This window comes from Mesocricetus auratus, unplaced genomic scaffold (assembly GCF_017639785.1).
Source record: "Mesocricetus auratus isolate SY011 unplaced genomic scaffold, BCM_Maur_2.0 Super-Scaffold_100011, whole genome shotgun sequence".
NCBI lineage: Eukaryota > Metazoa > Chordata > Mammalia > Rodentia > Cricetidae > Mesocricetus > Mesocricetus auratus.
This window is the reverse complement of record NW_024429195.1, coordinates 50,831,015-50,851,410: the sequence shown is the minus strand read 5'-3', so window position 1 is coordinate 50,851,410 and position 20,396 is coordinate 50,831,015. Positions and strand designations below refer to the sequence as shown.

Sequence of the window (20,396 nt, the reverse complement as noted above, 5' to 3'; positions counted from 1 at the left end):
ATGAAAGGAATTGCACCAGAGGTCCAGGGTCTTTCTCTTTACACACATGCTCTACGTTGGGTGAAGCGTTGGGAAATCGAAGCTCCCGATGGTGATGCACCAAAGGATTGGCGCTTGCTCCTGCAAGAGAAGTAAAGGGCATAGAAGCATTTGTGTCACCAATGTTCATTCGCTAACACACACCCTGGATCAGGTATTGCCACATACACCATTTCAAGACTGGGAACTATACATGTGTCGCAGTTCATCATTCTTTTGTTATTAAAGAAAACAAAGATGATATTGCACTGTCAGGAAATGGCAGCTTCAAAATAGTTCCTCTAAGAAGCCAGTAGAAAGCTGTGTATCGTATATCAAAGCTACCTCAAAAGGAAAACAAGAGAACACTGATTCTGCGAGATAGCTCAGTCAGAGAGGTGCTTTCTTTGTTCACAAGTGTGAGAATCTGAGTTCAATCCCCAGAAGCCACATGAAGAAAATAAAAACCAAACAAACAAGAAGCCAAGTGGCCAGGCAGAGACTCAAAAGACAATTCAAATCTAAGGGACTGCCTGGAGGTTCAAATATGAAGGGTAGAACACTCTTCTCAAATCAAAGGTAATCCACCAAAAAGAACAGAAGGTTTTAAAGGCAAGAAAAAGGAGGTTATCCGTGTAGCTGCACATCCTGGCAGTGATAGCAGCGGGCAGCGGGTAAGAGCTCTGCCTCCGGAGTCAGTGAGCAGCCTCCACACCTGCTCAGCCATGGTACACTGGAATTCCTGGAGCCCACATTTAAAAAAAAAAAGGCTGAAAGCTGCAGTGTGACTGTCATCCCGGCACTTCTAGGGGAGATAGGAGGTGAAGATATGAGAACCATCCTCCTACAAGCTCACATACCAGCTAGTCTGGAATGTGGAGCAGAAACAACAGAGCCAACTCCTGAAAGTTAGCTTCTGATAGTCACGCTGGTGCTGCAGCATAAATGAGGCATGGATAAAAACAAACAGATGAGACAAGCTCCAGTGAATGACGGATAAGTAAGGCACAATTAAAGCCCACGGCCCAACATGGGGAGTCACAACTTTATCCTGGAGGCAACATTTACATCCAAAGACCTGATTCAATAACTGTCTATAACTGGGAGATCCAATGTTGTTGCTAACTATTAATAATATAATGAAATGAAAAATAGCATTGTATATTTTATTTAAATATTTTTATTCTTATCCTGAGATTTAGGTGAAAAGCTCATGCTATTAGTTGCTAAATGAAATGTTAAAATCCTTTAGTTGCTAGGAGAGTGGGGCACGCCTTTAATCCCCACCTTCAAGAAGGTGCATCTCTGTGAGTTCAGTGCCAGCCTGGTCTCCATAACAACTTCCAAAAACAACTCCCCCCCCCCGCAAAAAAATTAGAAAGGAAAGTTTTGTATTGTTAAGCAACAAGGGAAGAAAGTGTCACATTCACAAGCAACAGGTCACAGACAGCAAGGCTGGCCAGTGTCTGGGTAAAATGCAGTGTTTCTATTCAGAAATGACAAGTACCATAGGATGTCTGGAGAGCCACAGTGTGAGACTCACCATAGGTCGTGATTAAATGGATAGCTCGTTGATGCCCCATCTCCTGGAGAATCTCTAAAAGATCGCCGATGGTCTTGTTTTTCTGTGCCCAGGACCACAGCAATTCTCTTGTTCCGCTTTTACCTTGATCTACGTATTTTTCGATATGACGGACATCCAGCCAGCTGTTAGAGAGCCGTTCCGCTGTGGAAAATGCGATACATGGAAGGCAAGAATAGCTTACCTTTATTCAAACACTTGTGATTTGTCTTGTCACCTTTTCTATTTTGCCTCACTTGAATTGTAACCTCATCATAAGCTTGTTTATTTGGAGCTAATTTATTAAACACCCCTGCCCTTCCATTCATATTCGCATCACTAACCAGGACAAACTTGCCAGAATGAGTAACAATAGAACTTTATACTTACTCTAGGTCCCCCGACAGTCTCGCTGGTGGACCTGTCTCCTCTCCTCTCTGAGAGTTTCTGCATTGCATTGCTTCACCTCTGAGTCTGCTCTGCTCTCTGCCTTATCTTTCTGGTCAGTGGATAATAGTGTGTCCTTAGTGTGCAGTGTCCACGGATTTGGTACGACTATCTGATCACCATTTATGCTTATCTACAGTGCTTCGTTTTTGTGTTGTCTACAAGATCTCTCTACTACAAGCTATCCTTTCAACTATGATGGAGAAGACACTAGGTGATTCGAGAACCATCCTGCTTCTGCTCGGGTTTATTCTGCACTGCTCAATGGATCTCGTTTTCACAATTACAACTAAAGCACATTTGCTTAATAATGTTTTTCCTTCTGTACTCATTAACAGTATTTTTCTGTAACAAAGAGTATGCACTCTTATTTATTCATTCACTCAACTTTAACTGTGTTATCAGTATGGACTTAAGGATATTTTATTCCAAAGGGTAAAATCTAATAATGTTGTTTTGTTGCTAAAGTTTTTTCACTGTGACCATCTAGGTCAGCTCTGTGTTTTGATAAGACCTATGTTTTTTCAGCACTTCCTAATTTGTGGCTCTATGCTATGCTCCCAGATCATTGGTATTTCCCCCTTCTACAAGGATGCAATTAATCTCTTTCTCAGAGAGCTGTAGTTTCTCTGAGAAATGGTGTTCCAAAGTTAAGATCTGGTTGCTAGACAGGACTCCAGCTTTGTCACTGACAGACCCCCAAAGCAAGCGTAGCTGGCAAATGCTGCCATGTGATCCAATGTCTGTATTTCTCAACCTGTATGGCGCACATTACACACTAAATGTCTGTTCTAGTTCCCTTGGTTTGAATCCAGCATCGCAGGTTACATGTTGTTCTTGTGTAACTTTATTCTTAAACAGTAAGAAACTTCTCTTGTGACTGACAATATTTCTATCTGCTTAGTCCTACTGTAAGCATCAAGTACTTTCAGAATTGCTGAGCCACCTTCGTGAGAAATACATGAACTAAACTGGAGTACAATAGCTCCCGCTACCCCAGGTATAAAAGCATCCAGTTAAGGCACTGTTTACCAACCACTTTGGTTAATAGTTTCTTCCTCACCTCTTTTTTGTAGCTATTACTCCTTTGCAATACATTATACTTACTCTGATGCAATGGTTGTTTAAACATTTGTTCTGTAATGTCTTGGTATTGAACATTTTTGAATAACTAAAAGCCAATATCTGAGTGGAATCGTGTCAATGGGGTACTATGCTTTTCATTGCACTAAACAGTACACATGACTTATTTAGGATCTTGTATTTCCTAAAAGTGGTACCAATGTTACATAAGACTTCATGGTGCCTGAGTTAACAGGATTTATCAAATGAAAATTTGTGCTGTCTCACTGCACAACTCCGAAATGTTAATGCACACTGTAAAGAGAAAGAAAAAACAGAAAAGACAAATGACAGAAGGGAAAACTTACTTGGTCCTATGGTGACACTTCAGGTTAGCTCAGCCCTATTGAGTCCTAACATAAGCCCTGTGTTTGGGGATCATGGATGGTCATGATACCATCCCACCACTCCTTTTCCTCGAAAGACTATATAAGTTAGGGTCTGTGGATGAAAGCCAATTAGTGCCTGAGAATAATAGTGGAACTCTTGATGCACCACCATGACTGGCTATTGGGATTCAGCACATTTTCTTTCTGCCATGCTCAAATAAATGCATGGAATAAACTCTCCAGCTGGAACCATGGTAACACTGCTAAGATATTCTGCTGCCCGCTGATGCTATTCTTCAAAAGGCTAACAGGGGCTCAGATCTGATAAGAACAGCAAACCTTGCAGGTCTTTCTTCTGTTTAAAATTGGTTTCAGAAACTCGGGTCTGTTAAACTCTTAGGGAGTCACTTTTTCATTTATAGTGTTTGAAATCATATTAAAAAGACAGGTGTTTCTGCTTTGATATGGCACCCTCTGCCCCCACAGTTCCAGTTCTGTAAGACTTGGCCAGAACACACAGTTGACTTCACGTTAGAGTCTTGTTAATATCCTCAGTAAAGCCATAAAGTTAAAGGAGATAATACAACCACAACACCTTCCTGTTCTTTGAGACAAAATTGACTCCACAGGTATCAACACTACTCACCAACATTCCCAATTCTCTATTCCATTGTTGAAGGTTAAATTTCACTGCCTTGTAAGATTATGGATGTTCAAATGACAGTTCTAGTCTACCAAGATGCTGAAGATCCAGGGTACAATTCACCAGGATTCTGTCACAGTCATGGTATGGTACAAGCATATGCCAACAGGGAGTGACTAGGGAATGACACGGCTTAGCATTCTGGGTCACCCACATGGTCCCTCAGTGTTATTTTAGGTCAGAAAAAGCACAGCTGTGCTGCACTAAACCACTGAGGGTTTGGTAGTGCTTGTTACTGCAGCATAACTCAGTCTATCCTGACTAATACAAACTCGTTACTGCAGCATGAGTTGGTCTTTCCTGACTAATACAAACTTGTTACTGCAGCACCACTTGGTCTATGCTGACTAATACAAACTTGCACCTTGAATTTTCTGTCATCGAAGTGACATCTTGTTTCAAAACAGAGTAAAAGGTAGTGATGAATTTTGTGATAACATATAAAGTGAGCAGGTAATTAAGACATTCAATTTGGAAGCATGTATAGTCTGTAAGAAAAAGATATACACAACCCAATATCACTAAGCTGAAGAAGTGTCGTCTTTCTTCTCTCGTGTCTCACACACAAAAAAGTGTTTGCATTCCTTGTGTCTTTTAAGGGATAGTGCCTCACAAAGAGAATGGAACTGCATGGATACCAAATGCATGTTTTGGATGTGTGACCATTACAAAACACAAAGAGGCCTTTCAGGCAAAACTCTTGGCAAGAGGCAGTAATGCTCTTTTAATACGTAGTTCGCTCTTCCTATCAGTGATCTCTGTATCCAGGAATTCAACTAAGGAAATACAAAAATAGTTTTAAAAAGCTATGTCAAGAACTTCATTGGCAAGACTCTGTTGCTGATGAATCACATACTCGAGTCATCGAACACTGAAAAAACTCAAGCTGGTGTATATCTGGAAGTTTTATTCCTACTAGCTAGCTTTTATAGTACTGGAAGGGTATGCATGCTACCAGGCTAGTAACCAGCAGTCTTACCCAGGTGGGAGCTCCATGATCCACAGTAGCAAGTGTGACAAGATATGCCTCCTGGATCAAGAGTGACAAAAATGTTATGGGAGTGAATACCCACTTTCTGATTGGATTGAATGTTCACTCCACAAGACAGAACTCATGCCTGGTACCATTAACTGGACTAGGAACCCTAATAAAATTATTCTGCTAAATGAACACTATAATAAACTTCCTTGTAAGTTCTTATCTGTACAGTTTTAAATTATTACATCTCTCAGGTCCCACAAGAGAGATTTCTTTTTGCACTAGATGCTGATTAACACAGGAGCCTACAACTGGTTAACATGCATCAAATAAGAGATTGAAATTTTTCAACCCTAAGTGAGACATTTATGTCACATGAACCCCCTCCAGAGGCTCAGGGATATACACAGAAGATTGTCAGAGCCAGACATGTAAATACAGTGAAACAGTATTTTCCAGACACAACCAAGAAGCTGAACTTAAGAATTCTGAGCATCTGTGACTGCATGCACAAGACTTGTATAAGATCCAGCCAGACAAAAATCTCAACATGGAAGGGGGAGGAGCTCACAAAGTCCTGCACATAGCTGAGAAGTTATGGGAAACTGAGGGGTGCTGGGAGGAAGGCAGGCCCTGAGAAGCCACCAGTAGATGGGCTCTTCATTCACTTACACAATGGCAGCAATAAGTGAACTCATAGTGTTTAAAACTAAGATCAAGTGGCCGGGCAGTGGTGGTGCACACCTTTAATCCCAGCACTTGGGAGGCAGAGGCAGGCAGATCTCTGTGAGTTCAAGGACACCTGATAAACAGAGTAAGAGTCAGGACAGGCTCCAAAGCTACACAGAGAAACCTTGTCTTGAAAAAACAAAACACAAACAAACAAACAAAATTCACTTGAAGTTGGGAGGAAGATAGTGGTGAAAATAGAAAGGAGAAAATTAGGAGGGATTTGGTAAAAGGAAAACTCATAATATACCTTTTTAAATTCTCAAATAAAAAATTAATTATATTAGGAGTTGGGGATATAAGCCAGTAGTAGTGCTTGCCTACTTTGCAAAAGCCCTGGGTTTGATCTCTAATCCTACAACAAAAATTCAATATTAAAACATGCACAATTGTGTTCTTATAACTTTCCCTAAACGCTACAATGTGACTTTCTATTTATTTAGACTACTCATTTATTTGTGTTGACTTACATATTATTAGTAATCTAAAAACAGGTGTAAAGTATATGAGGGGACTGTGTACTTTACACACAAATACAATGTTTTCTTGTATAAAGAAACTGATGGATAGGTTATCTCTTTCTCAAACTTATCTGTCCTTTTGATTAATGCTTTATTTGGCTACTTCTACAAGCTCTTAAGAGTAAGCTACTGTCATTTAAACACTCGCTCATGTCCTCCTTGTTCAACTTGTTATAGCAACACAGGCACCAAGGAGGAGTATAGCATAGATAGCTCCCTAAATAAAGATGGGGACACCACAAATGGATCTCTACACAGGGAGATTCTGGACCCGTGATTAGTAATTCTAAACGGGGGTTAATTCTTAAATAGATATTGTCTAGGGTTTCCTGTCTTGGGGGGGGTCCATTTGAAAACAGCACAAATCAACTGTGAACTCTATGGACTGACCCTCCTTCCAGGGAGAAAAGTTTCCAATCAAAATGGAGTGTGGCTGCCTGTGTGTACTTAGGCTCACACAGGACCATGAGAACTTAATGATGGCTCTGCCATTAGCCTCTGGCAATGAAGAGCAACTTCAATCTAGTCATGGACTATGAATGATTTCCAACTGCTTGTGTGTAAAGTGTCCTTTCAAGTTGTCTACCAAAAATGTTTACAATATTTGGTTGCACATTCCTGGTCTGTTTTTAAAATTATAATGATCACTGACTTCGAAATCCCCTTAGTCTTTTGAAGTTGAAACTGTAGGTCAGTGGTACGGATTTGTATGTCATATCCAAGACCCTGGGATAAGTCCCTAAAACTGAAAAAACAAAAACAAACAAACAAACAAAAAAACAAAGCCAACTATTTCTAGTCCTTAGGAAACTTCCTACCCTCAAGAGTAACACTCCAAAGAAAGAGCGCTCAGTGTTGTGGGTATTTTTCTTCAGCCAGGGATACTTAGCTTTCTTTTATTAGAAAGTGAAATATCTAACTATTATTGTTTTCAGAGTATTGGGCATAAAGGACCACACGAAACAACAACATTACTTCTATGACACATGACAGGTATTGGCATTTGTTAAATGAATAAGGCTGGTTCCTTTGTACTTCAGATCTTTGGGATTGGACATACACATCTGATTTCCTGGGGCAGAGACAGAAGATTCTCCTTGAGCGTCCACCCTTGAGCCACCACAATCAGGGAAGGGATGGGGAAGGTGGGACTCGGCCAGCCTGGAGTGGAGCAGCTGGGGCAAGGTTTACTTGGATTGAGGGGAGAAGAAAAGGTCTGTGGAATGGAAACTCATTTCACAAATGAGGAGGGTATCGAAGAGTAAAGAGAAGGCAACCCTTAAAACATAGGTTCCGTCGGGCGGTGGTGACGCACACCTTTAATCCCAGCTCTAAGGAGGCAGAGGAAGGTGGATCTGGGTGAGTCTGAGGCAGTGTGGTCTACAGAAGGAGTTCCAGGAATCCAGTTCTACACATAGAGAAACCCTGTCTCAGACAAATGAAACACACACACACACACACACACACACACACACACACACACACACACACGCACACACACACCACAAAAACGTAGGCTCATGTTCAAGAAAAGCAGCAGCCAGGGAAAGTTCCTGTTGTCTTTGTATACCACACACCTAGCACTGAATTTAGATTAACATTTGCCAAATGACAGACAGAGGCCCTGAGGACTATAACTTGAGAGTTCATCCCACCACTAGCAATGAGACTGACCTCAAACTTTAAAGTACCACAAAGTTGGCAGCTTCAGCTTTAGGGATGATCTCTCTGGTGACAACAGTTTACAATGGGGTTGAAGCATTATTGTATTACTCAGAGTTCTCACAGTAGCAAAGAAACAGCTTACAGTGATTAAGGAAACCAATTAACTTTCCAAAGCCCAGAGATGTCAGCTTTCCCACATTCCATTCCTCATTCTCCTTCCTCTTTTTTTTTTTCTTTTTTTTTTAAACTGCTGGATTTCCCTTTTAAAAGTGCAGCAGGGCATAACCCTGTGGTCTCCCCCTGCTGCCATGCACCTGAGAGACTACTGAAGATAGAAGCCCCACCGCGTTTCTGAGATCCAGCTGGGGCGTGAGTGGACAGGCATCAAACGAGCTCCCTGTGTTAGCTACATAACACTGACCTGCACAAAGGAGCATAAAGAAAACTAAATTGGGCAAGAGGGTTTTTCTGCAGAACTTGGCGGTGAGAGACTGGCCAATAGCGACTTAGAATCAGTACTGCCTGCATGCATGGATGGCTTCCACGACTAGAAATTGAATATGAATATGCTTTTTCTTTCTCCTACTGGTGATTCATAGTACAGCCTTAATAGCTTTTCCCTGAGGATAATGCATTGTGAATAGAAACACCACCAAAAAAAAAAAACCCCTAATTATAAGCAACCATAAAATGTATAATTCATTTACATCAAATTCTACTAAACAATAACTTAAATTTGGTACAATGGTAATGCAAATTCTTGGCAGGTTAGCTACAGTCCATATTCTTAGTTTCCTCCAATACTTCCTTACCACTCTCTTCCAGAATGTGGGACTTTATTTCTTCATAAATCAAAGAGCAAAGTTCCCAATGATTAATTTTATTGCTAAACAACATTCCAAATGAAAAACATAAAGTAAGAAAAACTGGGCTGTAGTTGTAGAAAAACATTGTTTTGGAAGACAAACCTTACTGAAAGATTCCTTGTCCCTATGGAAATACAAAAGGTGACCTGAGAAGTTGAGAAATGCATTGACCTGAAGGTAGCAATTGCTACAACAGTATTTCTAGATGCTTAGGAGACTCTGTGGGATGTTTTGAGCAGGTAGAATTGTCTAGATAGTGCTAACCACCGGGGAATTCACTGACAGAAATCATGTCTCCGTATGCAAATATGTCTCTGGAGGGGGATTTTTAGAATAACGCAACACACCCCAGTTTGCAATCTCTGTATTTGCATGCAACCACATGCCAAAAACCCTAGGAAGTTAAGACGGTATTCTGGCTGTTTGTTTTTAGGTAACATAATGGGAAAGAAAATATGCCTCTTTTCTGTTTTTCTACAAAGCACACAAAGAAATAGGTTTGGTTTCAACAAGCAGCAAAATTAACAAATCCTTTATGATAAGGGATATTTTTAAATTCCAAAACAATAAAACAAAATTAAAGTGTGTATGTTACTTATATATTCCTCATACCAGACAGCGGTAACACCCCGAGTGTTTCAATTTTGTAAGAAATAATACTTATCTATTCTTATGCACATGTGTACTTTTCATTCCATACCCGAGAAGGATTTTTATCCTAAAATGAAAGCAAGCATGGGGAAAACTGTCACAACATCTCAAATGTCCCCCATCTATATGTTTTCCTAGACCCAGATAGGACTTGAAGTTAATGGCCATTGAGTGTTAGCATGAGAAGGGGTCACTCTCAACATCAGCGCTTCAGCTTGTAATTTAGAGTCCATGCAGCTTTAACCAGGCCAGGTGGCTCACGCCTTCACTCTGAGCACTTGGAAGGCAGAAGCGGGTGGATCCCTTTCGAGTTTGAGGCCAGCCTGGTCTTCATAGCAAGTTCCAGTGTAGCTAGAACTATATGATGAGACCTTGTCTCAATAATATCAAAATCTGTGTAGCGTCATTCACTGATAACGACCAATACTTCTTCCCCATTCAAGTATTCCTTATGGCATTTATATAAGTTTGCTCTCTATAAAATTGGAGAACCTTTACGAGAGATTATGGCAGTGCCTTTGTAGTGCAGCCTTTGTTGAGCAGTTCTCCTAGTAAGATTTCAGATGATTTTAAAAAAATCTCCGTTGACTATTCATTATTTGATTTAGAACATAAATGGTGGCTCTGTTCCAGCTATAATTTTAGATGTTAAGGGAGCCAGTGTGAAACAGACAAATTAAAAAACACAAACAAGCAAACATACAACCCAAACAGCTGCCTACATGAGGTATGTCAGTTAGACTTTGTAATGTCATAACAAAGGTCTGAGTAAATCAACCTAAGGAGAAAAAAACATCTCCAGCCCACAGGCAATATTTCTCAAGATGTGGGTCATGGCTCCTTTGGGGACAAATGACCCTTTCATAGGTGTTTCCTAAGACCACCAGAAAACACAGGTATTTATATTATGATTCATAACAGTAACAAAATTGCAGTCATGAATGGAATGAAACAGTTTTATGGTTGGGGGTCACCACAACGTGAGGAACTGTATTAAAGGGTCAAAGCACTAGGAGGGTTGAGAACCACTGTGGTAGGGTATGGAGGAGCCTAGTAGCTCAGTTTGGGGATGTCGAGAAGTAGCGTGGGAGGGAATGTCTGCACTAGCAACACCCCACCTTTTTTATTCCATCCAGGACCAGGCTGTGGGATGCTACTGCCTACCCTCCACGCAATCTCCCTCTCATGGTTAACCCCCTCTGGAAACTCTCCCAGTCACTCCCAGAAGATGCTCTACCAATCTCCTAGGCACCTTCCCGATCTATCAAGTTGACAGTTAAAAATAACTGTCCATAGGAAGCATATGGACAATAAACAATACCAAATGTGAAAGGTGAAAAAGGAGAAGTGGTGTAGGCGAAAGTAAAACAAGAAAGAAAAGGGGCATACAGAATCCGGATGTCAACTTACAGGGTTTCTCCGTGTAGCCTGGCTGTCCTGGACCTTGCTCTGTAGACCAGGCTGACCTCGAACTTAAAGAACCACCCACCCCTGCCTCAGTGCTGGGATTAAAGGCTTGAGGCACCACTCCCCAGCAGGGTTGTAGGTTTTAAAGGAGCGTTAAAGGTATGCCAAGACATAGAGAAGGTGAAGAGGGATGCCTCAAGGTTGCCTGCAGGGCAGTTGTCCTGTGAGTCCAAGAAAAAAAGTGTCAACATAGAAGAGAGAGGAGGGAGAAAACTTACGTGGGCTCTCCATGCTTACTGGAGGTGAGATGGGATGCTACCACAGGGCTGTAAATGTAATAGTCACGTGTGCAAAAGGCCCACTGACCGCTCTTTTGAAAAGGGTTTTGAGAAGTGTGAGGGAACCTCAGCTAGAAGACAGCTACAAAACCCAGGCAAAACTCTGATGTTGGTTTGGTTGGAGATGGCTGTGGTGGCTGTGGCAAGTGGTTAATATTATTACACAGATCCAAAAGGCAAAGTCCAAAATATTAGTTGCTTAGAGGTAGGATGTGGTTTGTGCAGGGGAGGATGGGGTGGGGGGAGAGGTGAGAAGTTACAAAATATTAACCTTTTGGCCCAAATAAAAAAAAGAAAGACAAGGTCGCTAGCAATTAAAATGGGAAAACTGCAGGGAGTAGAGGAGGGACATTTTGGGGATGTTAATTTGAAGGCATCTGTCAAGTAGGTACATGGAAGGGTGATGCTGGTGTCCACAGAGACCCAGGCGAGAAAGTTGGGAATTAGTGATGTCTGGATAAAATTTCCTAGGTAGTGAGTATAGTGGGTCATGGGTTAAGCCGAAAGGCACCATAAAGAGCCCTCTGTGACAAAAGGAAGTAATAAGGACAGTGTAGAGTTCAAGAAATACAGAGTGCTTTGTGGAGAAAGGACAACTCATTGTGTCAAGTAAGATGAAGCCTGGGAAATGACCAGTGCATTTGACCTTGCTAGGGAAGAATATCTACAGGACCAGTGTGGGATGCAAGTCTAAATGGGGAAGGTTCAGGAAAGGATAAAGTCCTGGGCTATAAATAGCTCTTTTGAGGGAGAAGACGTGGGCTGACAGTAGAAGTAAGCCTTGTAAGATGAGAGAAATGACGCAGTGGTCAAAGTCAAGCAGTGTTCTCTCTTCCGGAGGGAAAGCCCATTGGCTGCTCCTGGGGTAAGGGAGTCGCGCAGTGTCCCCTTCTGAAGAGGACAACGTGGAAAGAGGAGGACAAAGAGAAGTGTTATAACGTGGGTACCCAACAGACACCACCTTAGCCTGCAGTGGTTAATGTGGACAGAGGCGATTGACATCAGAAGTATGGAACCTTGTTAAGCTATGGTGAAAATGGTCCCCAGAATCAACCTCAGTCTACTAATGAGAAAGGCATCACAACCCAGTTGAGGAGCAATAAGTTTTCCTCAAACTGTCCAGGTCTCCAAAAACAAGCCTGAGATGTAACAGTCCAGAGGGGACAGAGAGCACAGGGAACTAAATGGACATGGTAACTCAGTGGGGAAACTCGGATGGAAACCTGGGGGAGAGAAGGTGTTGGGGGAAGTCCTGTGCATTTGTCAATAAAGACTGTCTGGCCAATATGAATCTAGATAGATGGGGCTAGGAATCCAGGAGGATTCTGGGAAGGAGATACACAAGAGAGTTCGAGATGTAACTGCCATTGGGGTAGGAAGCCTGGAACCTCCCCGGTAAGAAACATACTTAGATTAACAATTATGGGGTAATTACTTAAGTCAGAGCTAGCCAGTTAGAAACAAGCAAGGCCAACAGCTTCATAATTCATATAGCCTCCTGTGTGTTTATTTGGGACTGATGCGGATCTAGAACCAGGCTGGCGCTGCAGAACCCAGGCGACTGGAGGGGGATAAACCAAAGCGGCTAGCAAAAGAAAAAGCTTCTCTTAACAGAATGGTTGTCAGGAGTGGGATTGAATTTCCACGCAAAACAACAAAAGCTTTAAAGGAATTTTAGAAACAGAAGAACAGAGAGAAGCACAGATTATTGGTAGCAGCATTTTTCTCAGGTGTGCTCTGTTTTGCTATCGACAAGCCAAGATTCACGTGGCTCGTTTACCGGAGTCTTCCTGACTCAGCATAAAAAGAAAAAAAAAAACAGCAAGGTTGTTTTAAGAGACTCTGCTACCGATTGAAAGGAGTGTACGTACAGCTGGAAGTGGCAGCTTTTGCTGGAGGTCAGCATGGACTGAGGCGGTAAGCTGGAGTCACGCTTACGCCCGCCATCTTGAAACGGCAGTTTCAAACAGCCGCGGTTTTACAGATAAGACACGTGGCCAGAAAAACATAAAGATTTACAGTAAAGTCAGACTTGGATAAAGAAAAACTTCTAAAGGTTTACAGTGTGTTTAAAAATATATGTGAGATTGAGAGAGAAACTGAAACGACAAAGTGGTAAATAAATACAAAAGCCGGCGTTGTGGTGGCGCACGCCGGTAGGATTGCTCCAGAGGCAGAGGCAGGCAGGTTTCCAAAGAGAAACCCTGTCTCAGAGAAAAATAAATAAAAGTGAAAGAAATAAAGTAATAATAGATGAATAAATAAGCCACATAAAGATGGAAAATACACAGAGAGTCTGGATACTGTACACTATTATGTTTTTCAGTTTTTTCATTGCTAAGGAAGGAACGACTGATAAAGTACACTTGCTTATAAATGCTGCTAAATTAATCCAACTTATATCTTTTGAAAATGCCTTGACCTCAAAATTTAAGTATAAGGATATGTTATTTGGAAAAGGAGAATTTGCTTATGTTTCTACAGAAAATGAAAAGCTGAGAATTCCTTCCAGGCTTCTGTGGTTTCACGAACCAAGACCCCCGGAAGCAGTGGACCAGGTGTTCCAACGACTGAGATAGCTAAGATGATACAGCTTTACAGACCCCGAAAATACGGACTTATACAGGTTTCTGAGTTTTGTCATGATCCCCATGGTATAAACAGCGCCCCCTTCCAGCAGGAAGCAGTTTGGAATGAGCGACGTCCCAATTCCCATCTTGTTTATAAATCATTGTTTTCATTTAAATGGGATTGTTTATAATTGGCTAGTGATCACAGCCAATCTTTTTTAATGGTAAAAAGGGGAATTATGGTATGGGTATTGTTTTTCATTTATTGATACAAATTCAAGGTCAATTTTGTGATATGTATATTTCTCCTCCTGATTAAGTATTGTGCTTATACTGATCTTTTAAAATGTAATGCGTAATTAAATACAGATTATAGATAGTTACTTATAATAGTCAGAATTTATAGTTAGGTTAGTTAGGTTTTCTAGATATACAGAAATATATTTGAGATGGACAGTCTTCAAACCTCTCAAAGACCTTCAGAACATGGCATTTAAAATGGTTTAGGGTTTTTCTTGACAATGAGAAATGTCTGCTCCTGGCAGCACCAATTACGTCTGAGAGGAAGATGGGCATCGAAGAAACTTGTTATGGAGTTTGCTTTCAACATGGCAAGTTTAGCCATTTGGACAAGAAACTGCTCTTGCCTAGATTGTTTGACTGTTGTTGTATCATCTGGACATGCAGGACCCACAGGAAAGTGACTACTGAACTCAGTCTTACAGGGTTCCTGTTTGATGAAGAGTCTACGAGACTTTCTACAGGACAAAGAAAAATGACTGACAGACTGCCAATGCAGATGGACAGTTTGAAATTTCCTGCTTTGCTGAGAAGTGTTCCAGACACATTGTGGCCTATGGGCTGAAGATGGATGCCCCAGCGTTACAGAGGAACTTTGAGTGACTGTCCAGGTAGCAAGATGTCTCTGTCATTTCTAGTGTTTATATATTATCCTTCTGTGGTCTTTGATGGAGTTGAAGACAGATAGTTATAGTGTTCCTTAGTTATGATAAAAGATAAGCTACATATAGGACTTTGAACTCACAAGAATGAGATAGATGATATTTTCTTTAAATCTTTCTAAAATATTGTAACTATGTTCTTACTTGATAACTGTTCTGTTATATACAATTTGACTGTTAAAGTTAAGACTTTCTTTTTGTTTAAACAGAAAAGAGGAGATGTTGGGGGAAGTCCTGTGCATTTGTCAATAAAGACTGTCTGGCCAATGTGAATCTAGATAGATGGGGCTAGGAATCCAGGAGGATTCTGGGAAGGAGATACACAAGAGAGTTCGAGATGTAACTGCCATTGGGGTAGGAAGCCTGGAACCTCCCCGGTAAGAAACATACTTAGATTAACAATTATGGGGTAATTACTTAAGTCAGAGCTAGCCAGTTAGAAACAAGCAAGGCCAACAGCTTCATAATTCATATAGCCTCCTGTGTGTTTATTTGGGACTGATGCGGATCTAGAACCAGGCTGGCGCTGCAGAACCCAGGCGACTGGAGGGGGATAAACCAAAGCGGCTAGCAAAAGAAAAAGCTTCTCTTAACAGGCTAGGAACAAAGTGAAAGAAGTGTGAATAAAATGTGAACTTCAGGCAAATAGCCACGTGCCAGCCTTGTAATCCATGTACAAGCTAACGTGAAACATTAGTAATAGGAGATGCTGGGTGCAGGCTTTATGGGTAAAACTTATATGCAGAGTATGCTAAGAGCTCTTTATCATCGTCTATGCCCTTGCTGCAAACATAAAGCTGTCTTAAAAGGCAAAACCACTCAGTATTTTGAACATAGAAGGAAAAGAGGTGTCTAGATGTCTGACCATTTCATAGAGTCTTAGTCTGCCACTCGTTAAATTAACCTGAGGCGAGTCATTTCAAACTCTCTAGCAGTCCATTTTCCTGTCAATAAAATGGAAATGGGAACAGGGTCTACATTTTTATAGTAGGTTCAGGAGACAGCCTATTACAGAACATAACACGGGACCAGGAAACTGTAGATACTTCAGAATGGTAGCTGTTAGTATCACTGGTCTTATTGCACGGATTTATTAGATATTAAAATGCATGATTAATGTGCTATTAGATTTATTTATTTTTAAAAATGACTATTCACTTGCATAGTTTATTTACTTTTAAAAGATTTTGTGATTTTTAATTATGTGTGCATGTTGGGGGCACACGTGAGTGTGGGTGTTCAGTGAGAACAGAGGCAAGGCCTTCAAATCCTTAAAGGTGGTTGCAAGCTGCCAGACATGGGTGCTAGGAGCAGAACCCAGGTCCTCTGGAAGAGCAGTACACTCTTAACCACTGAGACGTCTCTCTAGCCCTATTTCCTTTTATGAGAGAAAGAAAATTGTGAATACCTCCTATCGCATAGAATCTATAAAACAACATGAGTTTTCTCCGTGTATCTTAAAATGTTGAGAGGTGTGCTAGCTTGAATTGTCTCAAACTAATTACTTTAAATAGCAATCTATGGTAATGTAATAAATGAATGTTCTGCAGAGGTTCTGATTGTCCGTTATGATGTCATTATGCCTGCAAAGCAAACAGTTAACCACCAACAAAAGTAGTTTGAGGGATTTGGTCCATGTGAGTTCTGAAGCAAACGGTACTTCCAGATGTGTATTGAGCTTTCCACCACACTTAATGCATCAGCTGCTCCAGCAGAGACACCAAAGCATTTGTGTGTTCAAAGTCTTGCATGGGTGTTTCTAGCATATGAGCAGCCAGGCTTCTTGGTCCCCAACACACTTACCCAACAAAGAGATGGCTATGTGATCTGCCAGTGTCTGAACTGTCTTTGGTAATGTACCCAGTAGTCACCATCATCAGGGATCATTATCAGTCTAGGACAATTTCTCCTATCACTGTTATGATCCCTTTCCATCTGTAATTGGGGGCCCTCTTATCTTCAGATTCTCCCTCACTGTGTGCATAAGAGGACAACCCATCTGTGCGTGCCTGTGTGCATAAGTGTGTGTGTATGTGTGTGTGTGCATATGTGTGTGGGAAGTCTGTCTGTCTATGTCTGTGTATGTGTATGTGTGTGATATGTCTGTGTCTATGTGTATGTGCATGTGTGTGTGTGGTATGTCTGTCTGTGTCTGCGTGTGTGTACATATGTGTGTGGTATGTCTGTCTGTGTATGTATGATTGGTATGTTTATGTGTGTGTGTGATATGTCTGTGTGTGCATGGTATGTCTGTGTGTGTGTCTCTGTGTATGTATATGTGGTATGTCTGGCTGTCTGTGTATGTGGTATGTCTGTGTCTGTGGGGGGGCACACATGCATACACATATGTACATACGCATGTTCTAGGGGATCAAACTCAGGACCTCCCTATCCCAAGCATTTACTCAGCTACTTCTTCAGAGCTCAGCACAGCTTCATGGTTCAGTCCCCCATTTCTCTCCTTGTCACAAAGATCTAGTTTTCCCCCCTACCACGTACAACTTTTTCTCTCCTAGATGTACCAGTGAGGGGACCCAGCATGTTATGTGGGCAGAGGCCTGCTCTCTGCACAGGCCATTACAGCTACATCAAGGAGTATACATTTTTAGAGCCTTCCCCGCGAGACTCAATACGCAAAGGCATGCATAGTATCCACACCTCATAGAGACAGAATTTTGGTCCACAGCCTGCATCAGTACAATCCCAGTAAACCAACCTGCTAACTCCAGTAAGCATTCCAAAACTACCTGTGGCGGTGAGTCCAGGGAGCCTGTGGTCATCGGCCCTACACTGCCAAGACTTTGTTAGTAACCCATACCTGCCTAGAATTTGCTCCATCCACTGGAGAAAGACAAATATGTACCTCTATAGAATCACATGAGATGCTGCCTTTAATCTAGTTACCCTGCCTGCTACCTTCCCCATGCTATCAGATACCAAAAAAAAAAAGACCTTCCTTTCTATCTCCAATTTAAAATCTTCCCATTTTACGACATCAGCCAAATGTACTAGCTTCAGAGTCCTCTTTCATCTGTCCAGATATCCCCAGCTTGTGCTTGTGTAGGTCATCTTCATTTATTTCCACAAAGACGAAATAGAACTGTGTGTGTGTAAAAAGCACACTGACTTGTTTTTTCAAGTCAGAAATGCTAAGTTTTTAGGGGCCTGTGAGATGCACAAGGAAAGAGTATAGCAGTGGCGTGTGTGTGTGTGTGTGTGTGTGTGTGTGTGTGTGTGTGTGTGTGTGTGTGTGTGTGTGAATGTGGCTTGTGGTTAACCATGGGTACAGACTGCCTCCGTTCAAGTCCTGGCTCTGTCACTTCAGAATGTTTGGACATGGGCAAGTGACCTCACAGTTTGTAACCCAGTGTCCTTTCCTGCAGATACACGTTCAGTGCTGACAGCACCTGAACCATAGGGGATGACTATACAGAGTTTAATGATGGAGAGAAAGATGACGAGGAGACAGAAAAGGAGCCAGACTTCCTGGAAAGCAGTGAGGACCAGGGCCTGAGTGGAGACTGCTCCCTTTAAATAGGAAGCACGTCTTCCATCCTCATAGCCTCCAGAGACTGACATCATTCATCTGACATGATCTAAGCCCTTGCGCACCTGCACATGGAACCAAAAGTATTTTGTTTTAAAAAATGCAGTCATCCTCAGAAATCTACAGACACAAATACTACCTATGTCATGATCTAGTTCAAATATGGAAATAATCTGATAGGGAAGGAATCTTATCTCTCAAAGGCAGGCTGGAAATTCTTTTCCAGAAGTCAGAGCCAAGTATCCTATTCTGAGATGTTTGCTGAAGGGTCATATTGTAAGGTATAGTTTAAAATCACCAAATAAGTTGTTTAGGTGCTGGGCATGGAACCAAGGCCTTCCTCGTGCTAAGCAAGCATTCTGCTTCTGAACAACTATCCTTAGCTCACTCCCAAAGCAAGTTTGCACAAAGGTTAGAGTTTCAGAACGTGCAAGCATATTGTTTACCAGTCACAAAGAAATGTTTTGCTCATAGGGCTGCTATTCTTAGTAAAAAAAATCACCATTTCAGATAAAGCTGTTTAAAAATACTCGTGTTTACTTCCAATTAACATTAACTGTGGAGGCCTGAGGTGTTAAACCTAACCCCAAAGAGAACACTTGCCCTTAACAAAGCAGACATGTTTGTCATTATATTACCACTTCCAACACACAGTTGCTCACTTTACCAAATCTGCATAAAATGGATTTTTGAAGATAACTTTCTAGACTAATATAAAGAGGCTTTCTTTATAATTTTATTGTACCAGATTTGGCAAATAAGAAAACTGGTAGTCACATTCACTGCAAACAAGTTTCCCTTGTAGATTATTGAAGACTCATTGAAAACACTGAAGTAAGCTATGCAAGCCTGATGTCCATCCCAGGATCCCATAGAAGGAGAGAACTGGCTACCAAAAGTTGTCCTCCTCTGGATGCCACAGGAGTATGTGCACGAGTGAGCACACACACACACACACACACACACACACACACACACACACACACAAGAAAATGCCAAAGGGGGCTGGAGAGATGGCTCAGCAGTTAAGAGCACTGGCTACTCTTCCAGAGGACCCGGGTTCAACACACATGGCAGCTCGTACCTGTCTGTAACACCCTCACTCACATAGACATACATGCAGTCAAAACATCAATGAGTATAAAAGAAAAAACTTTTAAAAAGGAAAACACCAAAAAATAGATATCTTAAAGTTTAAAAAGTACAAATAGTTTGCTTCTTGTTTGTTTTTGAGACAGAGTCCCAAGCCAGTCAGGAACTCTAGGAAGAGGATGGCCTTGAACACCCGATCCTCGTACTTCACCTCCCCATGGTTTGCACCACCACGGTCTGTTTTATTCCATTCTAGGGAATCGAACCTACAGCTTCGTACATGCTTAGATCATGACTCTAGCAACTGAGTCACATCTCTCATTCTCTAAATAATGTTTGAATATTAAAATAATCTAGTCACTTTTTGTAAAACCAGTAGACATCACTCACATATGATACCATTTGCATATTCATACGCACATCCCAAAGCGAGTGCAACAGGAAAATCTTACAAGCGCGAGACGCCTTTTCCATACCCAACTTCCTGAATCCCCCAGCTTGATACAGCAGTGCCCAAAGTGTCAGAGAGGGAAGAGAAGGGAGTGGCAGGTCTCTGGGTTAGCTAGGTCCCTTGCAGGGAGGACAGGCAGATCTGGGTCGCACTCACCCAGGCCGCGCCAGCCCAGCGGGCCGTCACAGCTGTCCAGGATCGCGCACAGCTCGCCCAGAAGCGTGGGCGGCAGGTCGAACAGCAGCGTGTGCGCCGACAGCGCGCCACGGCTCCCGCACAGGCCTGCCATCGCCGGGACCCCACGCGGCGCAGCAGGGATGTCGCCGCTGCTGCCACCTCCTTACACAACCGCGGAAATCCAGTTCCACGACGGCTGCCCGGAGCTTGCAACACGCCGCGCCCCGGCCCTCGCAGGGCGGGTGCCACGTGACGCAGGGA

At 42.0% G+C, this 20,396-nt stretch overlaps 1 protein-coding gene across 1 annotated transcript in view; it reads right to left on the bottom strand.

The window, feature by feature from the left end:
• Positions 1–20,396, bottom strand: part of Irak3 (interleukin 1 receptor associated kinase 3) — a 55,624-nt gene extending 35,228 nt beyond the window's left edge. The window contains exons 1-3 of the mRNA XM_040754811.1: positions 20,115–20,396; positions 1,562–1,744; positions 47–120 (exon numbers count right to left, since the gene is read on the bottom strand). Coding sequence (XP_040610745.1) covers positions 47–120; positions 1,562–1,744; positions 20,115–20,247 — 390 coding nt within the window. The 5' untranslated portion in view covers positions 20,248–20,396. The remainder of the gene's footprint in view (positions 1–46; positions 121–1,561; positions 1,745–20,114) is intronic.